Source organism: Drosophila obscura, unplaced genomic scaffold (assembly GCF_018151105.1).
Source record: "Drosophila obscura isolate BZ-5 IFL unplaced genomic scaffold, ASM1815110v1 contig_30, whole genome shotgun sequence".
Lineage (NCBI taxonomy): Eukaryota > Metazoa > Arthropoda > Insecta > Diptera > Drosophilidae > Drosophila > Drosophila obscura.
In genome coordinates, this window is record NW_024542818.1 from 654395 (window position 1) to 673100 (window position 18706).

Consider the following 18706-nt stretch of genomic DNA (forward strand, 5'->3'; position numbering starts at 1 on the left):
GCGTGGGAGTGTCACATTTTATGCCTCGCACTTGTTGAGAATATTAATTTTATTTAAATATTTCAAAACGAACACAAAGTTGCTTGGGTTTGCCTTTTTCGTTTATGGATGCTTTTGGTACTGCATGGGGCATTTACTTAATGAACTGAACCAAATGGGATCAAACCCAATCCCAATCACAGCTGGCAGATGCATGAAGTGGATAAGAATACCACAGTTGTTGGCATAATAGTATGAAAATGTAATCTCGTTTTTTTACTTTCATTTACATCCTCCAACATTATTCGCCGATTTCTCAGTCCTCAAAGCTTTTCATTCCTGTTAATTTCTGCAAAGGCACTGTCAAATCAATCAGCTTCAAACAGGTGATTAACCTGCCTGCAGTCGGCAAGGCGGAAAAAAGCTGCCAACTGCACACAAAGCCCGTTGCTGTGGCACTCTCACATATGGGAATTCGCCCAATTTAAATTTTTGCCACTCCGCGTGGTAAATAAACAACAACAACACCAAATAGAATCTTTAAGCTCTAGTTTCCAAACCCTTGGAAATACATTTATTTAAATGCAAGATATATGAGATACAAAATCAGAATTATTAAATTGTGTTGTCGTGCCGACGTTTTCTTTTACACCGATCTTCGCTTTTTTGACCAGTGATGGGCGACGCGACTTCGTGATCTTGATGAGCGCCTAGTTCTCAGAGACTTTAAGAGCGAGAGCAAACAAATTTTGTTTCCAGACTTATCTCTAGCTATAATATTTCATAATTCCTTTTTTTTAAGTGTGACCAAAAATATTTTAAAATACAAAAAATTAATTTGTTTTTAAAATTAATGGTTTAAAGTTAAAAAATAAAAATTAACAATTTATTTAAATACTCCGCTAAATCCACGGTTAGATCCATCTCTTCCTCCACAATGTCCAAGTGGCACAAAAAGTAGGCACAGGGACTCTTCAAAAATTATGGATCATCATCATCCTCGGAATCGGAAAGTGACTCCGAAATGGCAGGCAAAGCCACGCCTTCCGCCCGCGTGCCGCACAGGACAAGCCGCCAGCCTCCTAGTGCCTCCTTCCATCAGCAGCCAGCCGTTGATCAATATTCTGATGGGTTGAATGGGCAGATCTGGCGACATCTGGCTGTTATCTACAAGCGAACATTCAAAATAAAATTGATTAAGACTTGATAAAGATCAACGAGCGACAAGATGATGAAGTTAATTTTTTTTTTATTTTTAGTTTGTATTGCGATCTCCATGGGCACGAAATAGCCACTTGTTGTCGTTCATTTTTAATTTGAATCTAGTGTAAGCTTCACTGCTATTTTTTGCGATTTTCATTAAGTTAATTATTTAAATTTATATTCGCGCCGTGTTGTCATTTCAGTGGCAAAAACAACAGCAACAACAACGGGAAAGGCACACATAACTTATGAGCAGGGCCGATATTATGGCAAGGGGGCGCCAAATTCCCAAGGGAAATTTATTAAAATTATATATTAGTATAGCTTGATGGAGTGCGGAATATTTCGTTTATATTTTATAACATGGCCAGTGTACTCTTGTTTAAAATACTAAGTTATTCTTCGGTACTTTAACGCTAATATTACAATTATTCAATATTAACATATTACGCTTCACAGTTGCCAAGCAAAATGCTTGGCTGATGAAAATATGCCAATTTAATTTCTCATTTATCTGGTTGTTTGGTATGACATCCCATTTCAAGCTAATCTTGTGATCAAAACAATGCAAGCTCAAACCATAAGTATCGCTGCCGCTATTACGGAAAGATTTGAGAAGATGAAAAAGCACAAAGCACAAAAAGTATCTTGCTTGTATTAATTTAAAATCATTTTCCATAGTCAAATAAAATTCACAAAATTTAACCATTTTGGCTCCATACGGTTCATCCCAGAACAAAAAAAACGAAATATTATTAAAAGGCGCCTCGGCTCATATACGCCCGGTCGTCATAACCCCTATCGCGGCCCTGCCAACGAGAGAGCACAGAGAGGAGAGAAGTTCGCTGCTTTGTTTGCCGGCAACAAAAACGAAGCAAACCAGAGAATGTGGAGAGCATGTGGGAGAGAGATAACGATTGGCAAAGCAAATTTCGTTTGCTTTGCTCAAGGTATAACAAATTAGAGGTGCAGCATTAGCGCTTAAATTAGTGGTGAATTTTATAGTCGCTATATTTACACTTATTTTATTTGTCACGTGCCGTTCCCCTGCGTAAATAATTATGTTTACTGCAACTATCGTAGGAGCTGTACACCTGTCAGTGCCTCACCTTCTGCTAAATATACCCTCGTTTGCTTTTGCCTCTCTCTGTGCCATTCCTCTCATTCCTCTTCTTCGCAAACGATTCCCGTCGCCGTCGGTTGTGAGTGTGTGGTTGCGCTTTCTTTCGTTTTTTGGTCTGCGCAAACTTATTTTCGCGTTGTAATAATTTTGCATAAATATAGAAATTGAATTGCCATTAATAAAAACTAACAAAAAGCGTAGAGCGCAGCGATTTATTAAGATCGAAGCATTAAGAAGTTGGAAGCAGCTACATAACTGTGAAGTGCAAAGTGCGGGTCTCTCTGTCTTCGTCGCTGTCTCTCTGTTTGTGTGTGCGCGCGCGTGAGTTCCCCGTTTGTGTGTGTGTGTATGTGGGTGTGAATGGTCAAATAAACGCTGAAAGCAGAACGTGCAACAAGAAGTAGAAGCAACAAGAAGCAACAGAGTACCAGCTGACGAGAATTGTAAATTCCAATAAAAGTAAGCACACAAAAAGCACCAACCGCCGCAGCGCTTGCTGTCGTAACAAAACTACTACCACAACAACAAAAAGATTCCCATGTTCCAGCTAATTGTCATTGTTTAGTTTTTGCTTGTGTCGTGTCATTGCACTCGATATATTCGATAATGCAGCTGCAGCAAACACACTAATTTGTTCATTCGCGGCGCTGTAGGTGTGAAAATTCAGAAAATTGCATAAAAATACATAAGGAAGAACAGCAGCAAAGTGCAAAAGAGATGCAGCAGCACCAGAAGAAGCGGGGCTAGGAAAGTGAGAAAGAATGAGCAGCAGCAGCAACAGAAAATATATCAGGCGCGACAGCAACAGAAGAGGGCAATGTAAAAAAAAGCAGCGCCAAAAACACAAAGAAGAACACAAATAAAAACAAGAACATGTTTGAGTTGGATGCCGAAGTTTTGATACACTTACAGAGAGTTGGTTTCTCTGTTAGGTATAGAGTAATACGAAATCGAACATTTTTTTGCCTGATATTTGGAAAGTTAGTGTCTATATAGTTTTGGATATTCATGCTAATCAAGAATATATAGACTTTATAGTTTTGACCATGGTTCCTCCTCAACATTGCCAAACTTTTGTCGAAACATTATACCCTCTGGAAGGGTGTATTCCAATAAGCAAAAAAGAAACGGCGCTGTGCTCTCAATTGGGAGTGAATGAAATAGAATGAACAGCAGGTTCAAGTGAATTATTATTTTAATCAGAGATTAAACAAATCAAAAGTGAAATGGTGGATAAACGTAATTATTGAAATCTTATCAAACGTGCTCAAATAATATTTTATTTTCGTTTTGCTCACTTGTTGTCGTTGTGTTTGCCGGGTGCGTGTTTCTCTCTCCTAGCCTGCTCTCTCTCATCAGTCAGCTGCAGCAGCTGGCTGTCAAGTGTACTTTTGCTCTCTCTGTCAGTCTCCCTCTCCCATTTGCTTTTGCTGCTGTCATTGTCCTTTTGGCGTACTACTGCAATTTTGTATTCCAAAAAATAAGCAACAAAAATAAGCATTTACCAACCAACAAACACAAAGCCAACTAGAATAGATGTAAGCCCAAATTGATAAAAAAAACAGTGAAAAGCAAACGAAAAAAGAGAGCAATAATAATTGTCCAATAACAAATAACAGCTTGCAATAGAATAAATTTGTGCCAGAGTTTGCTTCAATATAAATTGTTTGTCCCTCTCACTCTTGTGTGTGAGTGATGTCTGGCCCCGTAAATATAAAAACTACGGCTGGCTGTGTGCTATTTTTAAGTTGTATGCAACTGCCCCGCGGGATGCACTAATGCCAGTGAAGGAGGGGGGGTTTGAGGTAAGGCGTGCATTCATGAGAGGAAGGTGGCAACACAGTGCTAAAATAACTCGATGCCGCATAAAGCGGCACTAAGAAATCAACAAAGTTGCAGTTTCATATACGGTGCACGGCACTCAAGTGTAATATTAATTACAAATTAGACGGTTTGGAAGTGGTGCCTGCAAGAGAAGGAACTAAAGAACGAGAGAGAGAGCCAACAACATGTGTTGAGAGAGAGAGATAAATGGAGAGCAAATGAATGATGGTGCAAAAGTGCATGTGCGTAGTGGGGGACAGTGTTGCCGAGTTGCAGGCAAAAGCAGTAGATTGGCTAAAAGTGCAGTGAAAAGTTCAGGATATTCAAAAGTGAGGTCGAAAAAGGATAGCGGGATAGATTTAAAATAAACTATCTTTTCTCTCGGGCTTTCCTTCGTCTTCTACTGACATTTCAATAGGGAAAAGTGTTAATAAAGTCTATTACAGAATGGGAATAGGGAAGGCACAAACTCTCTTCAGTGTTGGTAAACCCCAATTAGTGATGAAAAACTTAAAAATGATGACTGTCAGATGATCTAAAGAACTCGACTTACACTTGAAATACTTAGATTTCATTAAAATCTACGCAAAATTACTCATCCAAGTTCATTTAAATAGCTCCACTTTCCTCTTAAAACCCACTCCCTAATCAAGTGCTTTCTGTTTTCTCTGCAGCCGCGAGTGAAAATCGAAAGTGTGTTTAACGAACTAATAGGAACAAAAGTTAAAAATCCAAGAACTTGCAATGCATCCCCGCTATAGCCCCGGACCGCCGCACCAGCAGCAGCAACAACAAATGGGAGGAGGTGGACCCCACCAACAGCAGGGTGGTGGAGGCGGAGGCGGTGGGGTTCATATGAGAGGTGGAGGACCCTCGAATTCCCAGCTATTGCCACCACAGATGCCACGATCACAGAATTATTCGAATGTAAGTCCATATTTATATGACAAATTGATTATTTTAGATAATTATTTATGGATGGAAAATACTGTCGAAAGCTTTCGTCGAGGGTTCCACTACTTGAAGCTTTGGAAATCCATTCCCTTAGCATTCAACCAATCAGTCGCCATCAATCAGTGGGCGCCATGCATCAATCAAGCAATCAAACAACTCACTCACACACAGGCACACACCAAACATTCGCTCGTTCAGTCAATCGTTCATTCAAATCACACTCAGACACGGGGCCTTCACTCTCGTTCATTCCTGAGCGATGAGGGCGTGCTACCGCCTGCCGCCTGCACTGCCAATAGGAGGCGCCACTCGGCACTGCAATCGACATGTGTCATACGCAGACACATCCATCCATCGGAGAGATGGGAGAGAAGAAGGCATTTGAGTGGAAAATTGCTCCCGCTGATGCGGCGGCTATGGCCTGGCAATGATATGGATTTCTTTCCCAACCATTCCCGCCATCAATTTGCTGACAGTTGCAGTTGCCCCTAATCCTAACCAGTGAGACAGAGAGAATCCTAGCCTCCCATTATACCTGGATAAATCATTATTCACTCACGGGTGGGGGGGCTGAGTAAAACCCCAAAAGTAAGACCATTTTTCCCTTGCTAATTTCAATGGAATTACATTCTGTTTCATGTGGTTTGTAATGTGGGTGGGACTGCATTGTCATATTTCCATCATAATTTATGCATTTGCATTCTAAAAAACCGAACCAAGCAAACAAAAAAATATAACATGAAATGGAAATCACACAAAGGCAACATTTTCGTAGGTAGTCGCTCTGCCACTCCTCCCTACAGTCCTACGAATTCTGTTTTAACTGCGTATTTACCCCAGAAATATCTGTTGTAGGGGTATATATTTTTTTAATGGGGATATTTGTAATGGTTAGAGGAAATATCTATATGTATTCCTGCAAAAAATCCAAGAACCCAAAGAGTTTGAAGACTTTAGAACAGCTTTAGGTAAGCACACGCATGTATGTAAGTTGCTGTGCGTAAGAGTCGATCAGTAATGGGCGGCGTGTTGTAGATAATATAAAAGCTGTATCCTGGATATTCCTGCCTAAAAACACATTAACCCAAAGTTTTAGTGGTCTTCAGAAGCAGCTAAAATATTCTAATAAGCTATTTTATACCTCCTGCAACGTTCAGTCTTTATATTTTCTTGTTATTTTGGGGGTATCCTTTAGTCTTGATATCGTAAATAGAACTCACGTTTCCCTCTTTATATATGTACTTCACATAAACTATTCAAAGCTGTTGCTGCACAATGCAGGGTGCGGAAGGGAATGAGCACCAGGTAGAGTAGAGGATGGATGTGAAATGGTGGCGCTCCTCTTTTGTAGGCCGAGAGCATCTATTTTGGCCAGCATCCTTCTAATGGCCAACAGCCGTTGCATGGGCCGTGGAGGTTCTTTCATTTAAACAGCTTTCAGCTCTTACACAACCAACCAACATCTCCCTAGCTGCAGCCAAACATCCAACATTTAGAGACCACATAAAAAAAAAAAAAAGGAAAATTCGAGTGAAAAATATAAGAAAAGAAGAAAAACCCCAGCTAGAAAATTGTAAACAGTCGCCGCGCTTAGTCAGCGCCGCACAGTTATTGTGCCTGGAATGAAAATTATATTTCCCATTTTCCATTCTACACGCCAGAAAAAATAAATAAAGGAGCAAATGCGCTGAAGTTTGCTAAAGTTTATGGAGTTTAAGGGAAGATATATTTTAAATTACTTTAGTCCACATTTTGTGTGCCTTTTTTTTTTCTCTGTGCTCTTTTTTGTATGGTAATGGACGAAAGATTTTGCATTGTATGGTGGTGGGGTTTCCCCCGAACTCGCGAAGGGAAGAGTTTTCCCACCAAAAGAGCAAAGAGCGAAGAGATTTGCTGGGTAATGGATATTGTTGAGTTTTGCGAAGAGTTTTTGCTGGAGTAGGAGTTAAGTTTACAAGGCGTTTAGTACGAGAGAAAGTACTGCTAGAATTTTTTTGTGAGGATTTTCCAATATAATCTGTAATTTTGTAAATATTTATTTTTAATGCGCAATTCTCATAGTATATTTTATAATATTTGCATTGTTTCCATTAGTCATCTGCCTTCTGCCATATATTTCATTAAAAGGAATGCATTGTGAATCATTTCTATAACGATTCTGTCTTATCTAAATGTATTATATCTTAATAATTTATATTTATTTATAGGAACTTTTCATTCTTTTCTGTAGCATTTATGATGATATTGTGTTGTGTTTGTATTGTATTATATTCTTTCCATATTAATTGTTCCATAAAGTCTGTTTATTGAATCGTTTTATCGTTATTGCTTATTCAAAAATATATATTTCTCAACAAAATACTATCGTTAGATTTCCCCTGATTATCCAGATTGCTATTTCTATCATTTTCTGTCGTTCAAGTGATCAGAAGTCTATAGTCTATATGATCGTTTCTTTTTCTCATATATACCCCCATTCTGTCACTCTATATGTGATCTCTAACTGATGAAGCCTATCTATTCCTATTTTTATATCATAATACACCCTTGTGTTTGCTTATACTCTATTTTTTCTTGTTTCCCTTTTTCGAGTATTTTTCTTGTCAAAGTTTTAGTTAAAGTTTCGTGCCCAAAAAATATATTCAAAACTTAAAAAACTTTTGATAGTATTTGCGCTAACTAAAGTTGTTGCTGGAACAAAATCGAGTATTTTAGGGGGATGAAATATACAGAGATATAGAGATATATGTATGTTTGTGTTTATATAGACGGGGCTCTGGTCACGTATTAATTTGTGATTAAATTCAATGTTGACAATTACGGATGAAAACGGATGAGCCGGAATGCCAGAAAGTTGTTAAGGTAATTGCGACCGCATACAAATCGTAGGCTGAGATGCATTTCAATTGGGAATCGGTGGGGAATGAGAAATGGGGAATGCGGGAAATCGGAGTCGTGAATCGGGAGTCCGGTATTCGTATTCGGATTCTTTTTGGGCAAGGGAGAGGGGGGCCCAGTCACGCTCTTCAATGCAGCCGCTGAATGCCGCCCTTTTGGTTGTGCGCCTGCGTCGGCTTGTGGATTCTGCACACCCAACAAAAGGCATTTTGCCGGCCTCCGCCAGTGTGTGGCATGCAACGCGGGCCCGAACGAAGCAGAAAACCGAACGCCGAAACCGAATGCCTGCCACATCCTGCTGCTAGAGGGTCGTGTCCAACCTTACTCAATGAGAAATTCAGAATCCATTCGACGATTGTCAAGTTAAGTTACAAACACCGCCTTTTCCTCATTTTGCGCACCAAAACCAAAAAGCGACGGAAAGCCACGACACCAAAGAGGAGCCACACAGCCACAGCCCCCCCTCCAAAAGATCTGAAGATCCCAAGCAGAAGAGTATTCAAGCAATAGCAAAATCCAAAAGCCAAATCGGAATCGAAATCCCAGGTCCCCAAAAACCCAAAAATCCAAAAAACATCTGAAAATCCACAGTCTAGACAGAGGAGTCAGCAGCCAGACAGCCAGACAGCTACAGAGGAGTGAGAAAAGTGCATGTTCGCCATTTTCTGTGTGTGTGAAAGGAGAAAGATAGAAAGTTCTACTACAATAATATATAGAGATTTCCCCCGATTTATTGTGCGTATACGTAATAATCTACGAATCAGTTCACATTCTGTCCATGATATAAGATAATATATCTTATACATATATTTACTCGCAAGAAGAATGAAGTGCAAGTGAAGTTTCAGTATTATTTACAAAATATACAAACGAGAAATATACACTGAAGATTGCAAAAAAAAAAAAAAAAAAAACTGCTCAAAGAAACCCATCAAATTAAAAAACAAAATACTACTCAAAGTAGGTCTCCAAATGCAACAATTGTCACCAGAAAGAAAATTCCTAAACTAAAAAATAAAAAGAGTTAAAAACTCTACCAACAAAAAATACTAGACAAAAAACTTGAAAGTGAAAAAAACAGTATTATTTTTAAAAGAAATCTATAAAAAAAAAACTAAGCGATAAATAAAGACAATAATAAAAATTCTTGAAAATAAAAACCAAATTAAATTTGAGACATTAACTTAAAAATACTATTAAAAATTACAGAAAAAATCCAAAAAAATATTAAACAGAATTCTAGCTTAAATTGTGAGTAAAAAAAAAAAATAAATTTAGCAAAAAAAAAGAAAACTTAAATTAGAAAAAAAATAATAAGAAAAAAAGCTTAGCTTAAATATTGTGTCATTCTCTGTGTGTGCTTTAACAGTAACTGCTAAAAATAATATTCCAATATTCAGTGTTAGTCAGTGTTTAGTGTTGGTAAATCCCATTAAAAAAAAATACCTAGTAAATGTTTAAAAAATAAACAAACAAACACAAAGCCATAAAAGTAGCAAGGAAAAGGCAGACAGACAGTCGTCGGAAAAGCAAAGGGAAAGAAAAAGGAAAGAAAATTCAACGCATCGCCGCTCAATAGCCATTAAAATTGCGTCAATCAAGAGAAAAACCTCACCGTTGCCGACACCAGCCACATTGAAGCTTACAAATTTTGGTCCTGAAGAGCAACAGCAGCAGCAGCAGCAACAACAAGGAGCGGAGGCAGCAGCTGCAAGCAGCCAGCAATTGGTGTCAACAGTTGGCCAAATACAAGAGGCAACCACAGCAATACAAACAGCAGCAGTAGCAGCGGGAGCAAGTGCAACAGTAGCAGCAACAGCAACAGCACCAGCAGCAGCAGCGGCGGCAAGAGCAGCAGCAACCAACAACAACAGCAACACAGGAACAAACAGGAACACATCCCCCATAAATTCTCAGGCTAAAGCCTCGGTCAGCAGCGACAATACAGGAGTCACCACAGGACAACAACACTTTTTGAATCAACCACCACCACCGCCACCACCTCCGTCGTCGTCGCCACCACCACCGCCGCCACCGACAGCAGAAGTCCAACAAGAAGCCACAGCCACATCGAAAGGAAAGACAGCAGGAGCGGGATCAAGGACTCCAGCGAGAAGTAATCAAAGCACCGGCACCACCACGACGCTGTACACGTGCTCGAGCGCCTCCTCGTCGCTGATTGCCCAACCGCCGCCAACGAAGATATTTAAAACGGATCATCATCAGCTGTGCTTGAACGGTGCCTACGGTCTGCCGACTGCTGCTGTTGGTGGGCACCCCTGTGTCTACTGTGTCATACCTGTGCCCCTGGTAAGTCCCTTTCTTTCTTCCTTCTGTTCATCCTCCAGAAGGACATTTGCATAGCTCTCTCCCTCGGGTGTGTCTCCGTGACTCGTGTATTCGCTATTTCTTTTGATTTTCCTCATTAAATATTAAAATAATTACGAGGGCAGGCAGTCCTCCTTCTCCACATTAAATGGGGCTCCTTTACAGCTGGTTCTCCTTCAATTTTCGTAGCTTCCTGGATGATTATCCTGTTCCGCCCTCGCGCGCGGAAAGCAGGTCCTGTTTTAGGCTTCTTTCGGGCGGTTTCTCATTATCATTTATTATTCGCGCTGTTCACGCTTTTGGATTCACAAAAAATATATGTATATGTATCTTTCTTTATGGTTTCTGTGGAGGAGTTTTAAGAGTAGGTTTACTTTTAGATGCGTTTTGGGTGGAGGTTATACTCATTTGAGGAAAAAGTTTATTTATTTTAAGGAGCAGACTTTTCCATAGATTGCTTTAAAGGGAAGTTCCTCAACTTTAGGGATTACCACTTTTTGGGTATTTTTTGAGGTAATTTTTTTGGGATTTAAATGAATTTCTTTTGGTTTTATACGACCCTGAGGGGTATAGAATATGGTTTTCCATTGAGACATACATTTTTGTATATTTCTGGGCTGTATTTTATAAATTTTCACTTCAAGTTCCTCGTGAAGGAGGTTTTATTTATTTGAGGAGTATGTGTACTTGTATATAACTTTTGGGAGGAGATTTTCCCATAGATTGTTTCATTTAAATTTTTGGTTTTTTTTCTGAACATATTTTACGTTAAATTTTCATATTTGGAAGTAATTTCTGTGAATTGTGTGTAATGATTTCAATATTATATCATTAAATATGATATTTAACGTTATTGTAGCTGAATCAAAGCTGAAAAATACCCCGAATATTATGAGTTTGGAGCTCAAACCCCATGGTATATTAATTTTCAATGTTTCCAGCAGATATTATGAGAGGGAGAGATACTTATTTAAAAAAGGATTGCAATGAGAATTGTCGCCGTTTTAGAAGGGGCTGACTATCAACTTTTTCAAGAAATGTTGAGAATTTCTTGTAGATGTTAAATTTAATTCAAATACCAAGAAAATTGGTCCTCGTTTTGTGCTACGATTTTCCAGAGTTTATGGAAGATTTGTTGAAGGGTTTTCAATGGTTTTCAAATGCTTCAATTTGTGAAAAATGTTTCAGGAAAAGGGGTTCTTATGGCTACTATTTCTCAAGAGAGATATTCTCAGAAAAAAAGTCTTAAAAGGGGTTTATAATCTAATAAAAGTGACAGTAAATTTAGGGATTTATTTGATGAAATTTTAAATGAAAATTTCAATTGATATTATTCCCATAAACCTAACCTTTCTGTACGCTTTCTCTTTATCCATTCACCCATATAATGTCGACCCATAATGACAACTTCCTTATGCCCCCTGCCGACTGCCACCATCCCACATTCATGAGCGCCCCCTGACAGCCTTATCCATCCCCCATTCCTGAGTGAGTGGCCCCCCAACAAGTGCCGAAAATAAAGCCAATTTACATACACTTTCTCAGCTTTTAGGACAAATTACAGGAGGGGCACACCCTCAGAAGTGGCTATAAGAAAAATAAAAGACGGAAAATGTGCGGCACGGAGAGAGGAGCTGCGTCAGCTGTTTGTCCACTTAAAGAGTACCCATGATAATCGACGGCAACAAATGTGCCTAATGTTGGAATGACAATAAAGACAAATTATACAAATATTTGACTAAATGAGTGACTGAAGGAGGGAGCGAGGGATTGACAGAGCGAATGAAAGAGGGACTGCCAGAGGAGCGATTGTGAGGGACAGACTGTGACTGTGAATGGAATGATAATGACACTCATTGTGTGGCCAAAGCACAGGGGAAATTTCATTACACACACACACACACACACACACACATACACGGAAAACGGTAAAATTATTTTGTGGCGTGGGTGCAGTTGGAAAACTGCCTAAACCAGCACATTTTCCTTCCAATAATTACAACAAAAATCGAGCTGGAGAATGACCGCAAATAAATCAGAAATAATAATCATTATTAGCCAGAGCCCAAACAGCAGCAGCAGCAGGAGGGGCCAGGGTAACTGGGTTACTCCAAAGAAAAGCCAGCCATTTTCCACCGACCACCACAACAAAAATGTTTTCAATTACATTGAAAAGCAGCGAAAGCGCGGAAAAAAGAGAGAGGGAGGAAAAGCCCAAAGCCCAATGGGAAAAAATGCAACTGAAAAATCTTTTCATATTATTCATTCATTTTCATTGTTGTTTAGCGGAGTGAGGGGTGTGTGGTTGGGTTGGGTTGCGTTGGGTTGGGAGGGGCTGGTCGGTTTTCTCATTGTCCATTTGCCAAGAGTGAAAAATGTTTTTTTCGTTCCTTATTATTTTTGTTTATTTTTTTTCCTTGCTGTTTTCTTGTACTGCTTCTCCTTCGGTTTTTTTTCCTTGTCCGAAGATTTATGTAAGGCACTGTCTGAGCTCCTTCCACCCTTTGCCGCCGTCTTGCTCATTTTGTTGATTTCTAATTAATTTTACTCGAAGTGAAAATGAATTGGCAAACTGCCCTGCAGACAGCATACAAGAAAAAAGAAAGAAAATGCTAAAAAAAAAAAGCAAAGGATCCTGGCTTGAAAATGATGGGAATTCCTTGGTTTAGGGTTTTCCCAAAAATAATTGCCAGAGAATGTGCTCGGAAAAGTAATCTATATTTGGAATGTGGAATTCAGAAGCAAGATTTTGGAGAACCATTGAAGATAGGGATTCCGAAGCGTCTAAGGACGGGTTTCACGTGAAAGATCTACCAGGAATTAACAGCAAACATACAAATATCGTACTGTGCATGGAAAATCTTGAAAAATCACTTTAAAGTCCCAATATCTGAGTATTCCAGAAGAGATATCGTACGTTACATGGGGGAAATTCCTAGCCATGGAAATCCGTTTTGTTTTATGCAAATCACACGAAGAAATTGTTCCTTAATGTATTCCATATTTAAGGGATCACTTTCTGCAGCATATAAGTATCTGGCTAATGCGATCTTTTTGGGGGCACACACACACGCTCACACAGAATGTATGCCACACGCTTTATGCCACGCCCACTTGCGGGCTGTTGCTTGTTGCCGACGCGACTGTTGCACTGCTTTCAAGGACCTTTGAGTGGGTTGCTTGCACGTTGCACGTTGCATGTGACATATGCGTGACATGGTGATGGCGGCGCCTATGCATATGCATTATTATTTTCTATGTAAGCGCAGCAGCGGCAGCGGCAGCGGCAGTCAAGTGGCAGCTAATTAGCAAGTGACATACATTCCCTCCCTTTCCCTCTCCAACGGCAGCTACAGCCCCTCAAAATTGTGGCAAGAGGTCAAGTGGAATCCAAGAAGGTGTAACTTCTTTCATATAAATATTTATTCTATTTTCGCTGGAGAACACTAGCATTGGATCCTTTGTGAAGCAAAATTCTAGAAGATTCTTCCTCGTAATACAAAAGTTCTGGCACTGCATTCGGGCCCTGATCTAGCACCGAGCTCCAGCTGCAGCTACTGTGGAGCCTCCTTTGAATCACACTGTTAATCTCTCATAAATCTATTCCTCAGTGAATGAAAGCCTACAATTGAAGAGAATTAAATTATTCCGTCCATGAAGTTACTTTGCTATACTCTCAATTACATGCAAAGAAAGGATTAAAAGCATTTCCCTTTGAGAATTTCCAACTCTTGTGCACCTTCCTGCATCAAAGAACCTTAACAAAGTGCAAAATTTATCAATTAAGAACAAATACGAAGACTATCAAGAGCAGATTACCACAAATTGATTGAAGAAATTACAAAACTTTTTGAATTATCATTTAAAATTAATGAATTGATGATGGATGATTAGCCAGAGGAGAGCCTTCCCGTCTCTCCAACGGAAGTGCAATGAAAATGGGAAAATTTATACGATTTCCTTCTGCCATCAATCAGAAATTAAATGAAAATGGCTAATAAAGACAGCCCAACAGAGAGAGGCCTAGGTAATGGAAATACTCTCATAAAGTGAATATGTACATATTTTATCGTAATTTTCGCAAGTGAATTTTCTCTTGGCTCTAAATGTATTTTTCATTAATTTAGTGCACAGTTTGCCCACACACAGAGGCACACACACACACGTACAGTTTTCCCTAGCCAAAAGCATATTCAACTTTGACATTTGTACCTACCACCCAGCAAAAGCGAGCGAGAGAGCTTTGCTTCATTGACTCACGACTTGATTAGTTGTCGGGACAGTTTGTAGCGTTGTGTGGCACGTTGTACGGTTACTTGTGTGTGTGTGTGTGTGTGTGTGGCACTTTGTACATAAGAGCGACGAGGAGGACCCAGAAAACATTTTGTACAAAATAATTACAGAGCCATGAAATTGAATTGAATGAAATGCCATTTTCATGGAATTACTCGTACAACTTTTTTCCCCATTGCCCAGTGCCCCGTGCCCTCAGTCTCCCTTTCTCTCGTAAAGTTTTCCTGTCGTATGTGCGGAATGGGAGGACACGAGACTATTCCACCTTTTTTTTGTGATTTTTTTTGTGCGGAAAAAACATTAATTAAATGTTCAGTCAATGGCATTAAATTGTGCGAACAGACATCGGGAAAACAGTTAACAACGTTCATAGATATGTATATATAGATATATCCATAGAGAAATAGATACATCCATAGATAAATAAATAAATATATCCATAGATATAGCGACATCCAAATAAAGTTTTGGGTGCGCTAAAAATCATTTATTTAAAACAGTTTGAAAACAAAACGAAGGGCATGGAAAAAAAAATCTTCAAACCAGAAAAAAAAAATGTTTTATGTTAAATTTGCTGGAAAACTCAACCAAAACCAGTGGACCAGCGGTGAGGGGGGCACACGGGTGGAAGAGGGTCAAAAGCAAATTGCAAATGATGAAAACTTTGCCCATCATAAACGCCATTTTATGTTATCCAATATGGCGTCGCTTTCGTCGGCCCCTTTATTTTTTCACCCCTCTCCAGCCGTTCCATAACAATTTCACTTTTTAGTTTTTTGGGTGTAAAAGTTTTCCCTTTTTTTCGGGGTGGTAAAAACCCGCTTAACCCTCCTGCTAATCGCACATATTTCCACATCAATAACAATTACCCAAAATAAAAAATATAAAAAAAATAAAGGGAGAGAATGAGCGCAGCATCTCATTTGGTATGCAAAAAAGTCAGATTTTCCACACAATTTGATTTAGGGCAACTTTAGAAAAGGGTTGCCATACAACTAGCAGCGTTGCCAGATGTTTCACAGAAGCTTTGCCAGTTTCAAATCTTCGTGGCAGGAACTGGAGCAGGCGGAGCTCCTTACTTGTATTTAAACTAGCTTAAAACGCTTTAAAAAATATAGACAATTTCAGCAACTTGTTTTGTAGAGAGTATTTTTCTTGGTTTAGTTCCAAATGTTATTTCTTAGAAAAAAAAATTGAAGTCTTAAATAGATTTCCCAGGGTACGCATTCGCATTTGGATTCGTGTGAATTCTTCTTTGGCTTTTGCCACGTTTTCATTTTCTTGCTTTATTTTTGGCATCAAGCAGTAGCAGCAGCAGCAGCAGCGACAGCCAGCAGCAGCAGCAGCCTTTTGAGATTCGTTACGCTACAACGCCTCATAGATGGTGATGCCTGCCTCCTGCCTGTCTGCTTCTTGGTCCTTTCTTTTTCTCCCTCTGAATGTGTGTGTGTGCGTGTGTGTGTGTGCTATGACACATGCCTTAGAGCCTGCCACACGACTTGGCCTGGCTGCCAGGAGCCACTTGGCTAAAGTATTTTAACCTAAAATTTGTAAAAATAGCACATGAAGAGGCACAGCACAGCACAGCACAGCCTGAGAGACGCTGAAGTGGGCTCTGCTCTGCTCTCTAGAGAAATGTATAGCGGAGGAGTGTACAAAGGGAGAGTGAGTGGTGAGTGGGGCGGGGGGTGCCATGAGATTTATCTACTTGGTACCGGGTACCACAGTGCGTATGCTTGATGCTTTATTTATTTATTTAATTTGCCTCCAAAATGAAACGAGTGTCCAGTTTCCCCCCACTCATCCTTCCTTGCTTTATTAGTGGTGTGAAGAGGGTAGGTAGGGGCATGGGGCACGGGGCATGTGGCATAAAATATGTTGTGCAATTTGTCAACAGTGTACAGATAGGGGAGGGGGGAAGGGGCATGTGTGTGGTGCTGTAATGAAATGTCATTAACATTAAAACAACTTTCAACACTTGGGGCCCTCGGACGACGACGACGACGACGACGAACAACATTTGGCTGACATTTTTGTTGTTGGTCCCTACAACACATTCATCTTTCTCTCTCTTTCCCTCTCTTCCGCCTTCTCTTTCGCTCTGCAAATATGCCTCTTCCTTTTATTTTTCCAATGTGTGTGTTGGCTGGGAAATCATCAAATAATCATCAAAAAAAAAAAAGGAAAATAAAAATAAAAACGTGAGAAATCCAGATTCCGACTAAAAAATATCCTTTATTGGGAAGTCAACCTGCTAAAAATTGTGGAAAAGAGATGGCTAGACTCCCAGAAAGAAAATGGTTTTTCCTTATTCTAAACGCAAGGATCATCAGAAAGTATCTAGAATTGGAAAATATATATTTGAAGGATTTATGAAGGGAATATACGATACCCTTTGCACTCTCCACAAGGTACACAAAAGACGGACTTAAAAAAGGCTCAGGAGATGGATGTGTGTGTGGACATTAATATCATCAACTTTTGTCGCCTCTGACTTTTTTTGTTGTCCCAGATTTTGTTTTGTTAATGAAAAAAGTTTGTACTCTCTCTCTTCGCTTTCTATTTGCCTCTCTCTTCCCCTTGCCTTGTCTACCATTCTCAGCTCCAGAAATTGTTTGATGAGAGAGAAAATATTTTCATGTTATTTTCTTCTTTTTTTTGTTTTTGCTTCGCCTGACGACGCCTTTGACGGACTGGCCTGGCCTTTGGCTTCATCAACTTTTCATTAATTTATTACACGCTCTCTCCGCTCTCTGTCCAGGTTTGCCACGCCCATGCACCCTGACGCCCTACCGCCCTTCCGATTTCATAATCATTGTAATTTTTGTTCTTTCTTTTTTGTTTTCCTGTCAAACAGATTCCTCATTTTGTTTCTTGTGTTCGCTTTTCCGCCCCCTGTCTACCGTTTGATGCCTTGTTTTCAATCAATGTTTTTATTTTATGAAGTTTCCGTTCGGTTCCTGTCTTTGTGAGCCATGAACTTTGACATTTGGGGACAAATATGTGTTGGCGCCACTTTTTTTTTTAATGATTTTTCTTATGATTTTTCTATGATTTTTCTTATGATTTTTCACTGGTTTCGTTGTTCCTTTTGTGTGATTTTGTGATGTTCCGACTGATGTTCTTTTTCCCTCCTCTGCTTTCTTGTTTAATTTGTTGGCGTTTGCTTCTTGCCCTCTGTTTTCCTCCTCCTCTGTCTCCTCCATGTCTGATTGGTATATGATCTCTAATGTCCATGCTAGAGATAAATGTGGGTGGGTGTAATGATGTGTAATCCCATTATAATGACTTTACAAAGTCAACGAAATGTTGTAGTTCAAAGTTATGGATTATTGTATACTCTATACTCTATAGAAATGGTAGATACGATTTAATCATAGAAAATATATAACTAGAGAGATCTATGTAAAGAACGATTATTCTTTGACGAGAGCTTTAGAATTTATTCCTTTTCATATTAATACTCCCTACTAATTTTCCCTACTACTAACCCAGATTAATATAAGCCACATTAATTGTGGTAACCAACGAATAAAATCTAGAAATTCTAGGGTTTTTTCTTCGCCCAAAGAATATTCGTTTAATAGATATATTCCCTTTAATATATGTAGTTTCGCTCATATTCCTTAATACTTTATTATCCATAGCTGCTTAATACTTATATTACCTGGAGAAATTCCCCCCACTAAGAACCGTCTTTCACTTGACTCAAACATCCTTTTTGAAGGGTATTTAAGGTTTCCTAGACTTGAGCTAAGCTTCAGTGAGGCGTCCTCACCGCTTATTACTGGGATTCCTACCTATCCTTTGCTCTTGCTTCCTGCCTGCCCCAAGTGTCTTGCTGTCTCTTTTCCCCTCCTACTGGCCACCTTTCCTGTCTCTTGCTGCCTTGCCTCCTCCCTGAGTCGTCCTCGTGCGCCTTCCTTCCATACAAATTGCAAGAGCGCTCGCATCATTAGCTTTGTCCGAAAATTGTCACGTTCGGCACACGTGTGTGCGCAAAAGCTGCATAATCCAGAAGCTCCTTGTCCAGGAGCCTCACTTCACTCCACGCCACTCCTCCGTGGCTCCCCACTCTGGTTGCCCCTCAATCTACCTACTGGG

At 39.6% G+C, this 18706-nt stretch overlaps 1 protein-coding gene across 21 annotated transcripts in view; it reads left to right on the top strand.

Annotated features, from left to right (window-relative positions):
- Window positions 1-2378: 2378 nt before the first annotated feature.
- Window positions 2379-18706, top strand: part of LOC111073978 (protein alan shepard) — a 147832-nt gene continuing 131504 nt past the window's right edge. For 14 of the 21 annotated variants that reach the window (XM_041594599.1, XM_041594601.1, XM_041594600.1 and 11 more), the window contains exon 1: window positions 9455-10291. Coding sequence is in view for 7 of the 21 variants with exons in the window: in XM_022366572.2 (XP_022222264.1) it covers window positions 4874-5056 (183 nt within the window). In the remaining 14 variants the exon portion in view is untranslated. Of the gene's footprint in view, window positions 2765-4803; window positions 5057-9454; window positions 10292-18706 lie in introns of those variants that run through there. The other 7 variants (XM_022366567.2, XM_022366573.2, XM_022366566.2 and 4 more) reach the window with 5 other exon arrangements.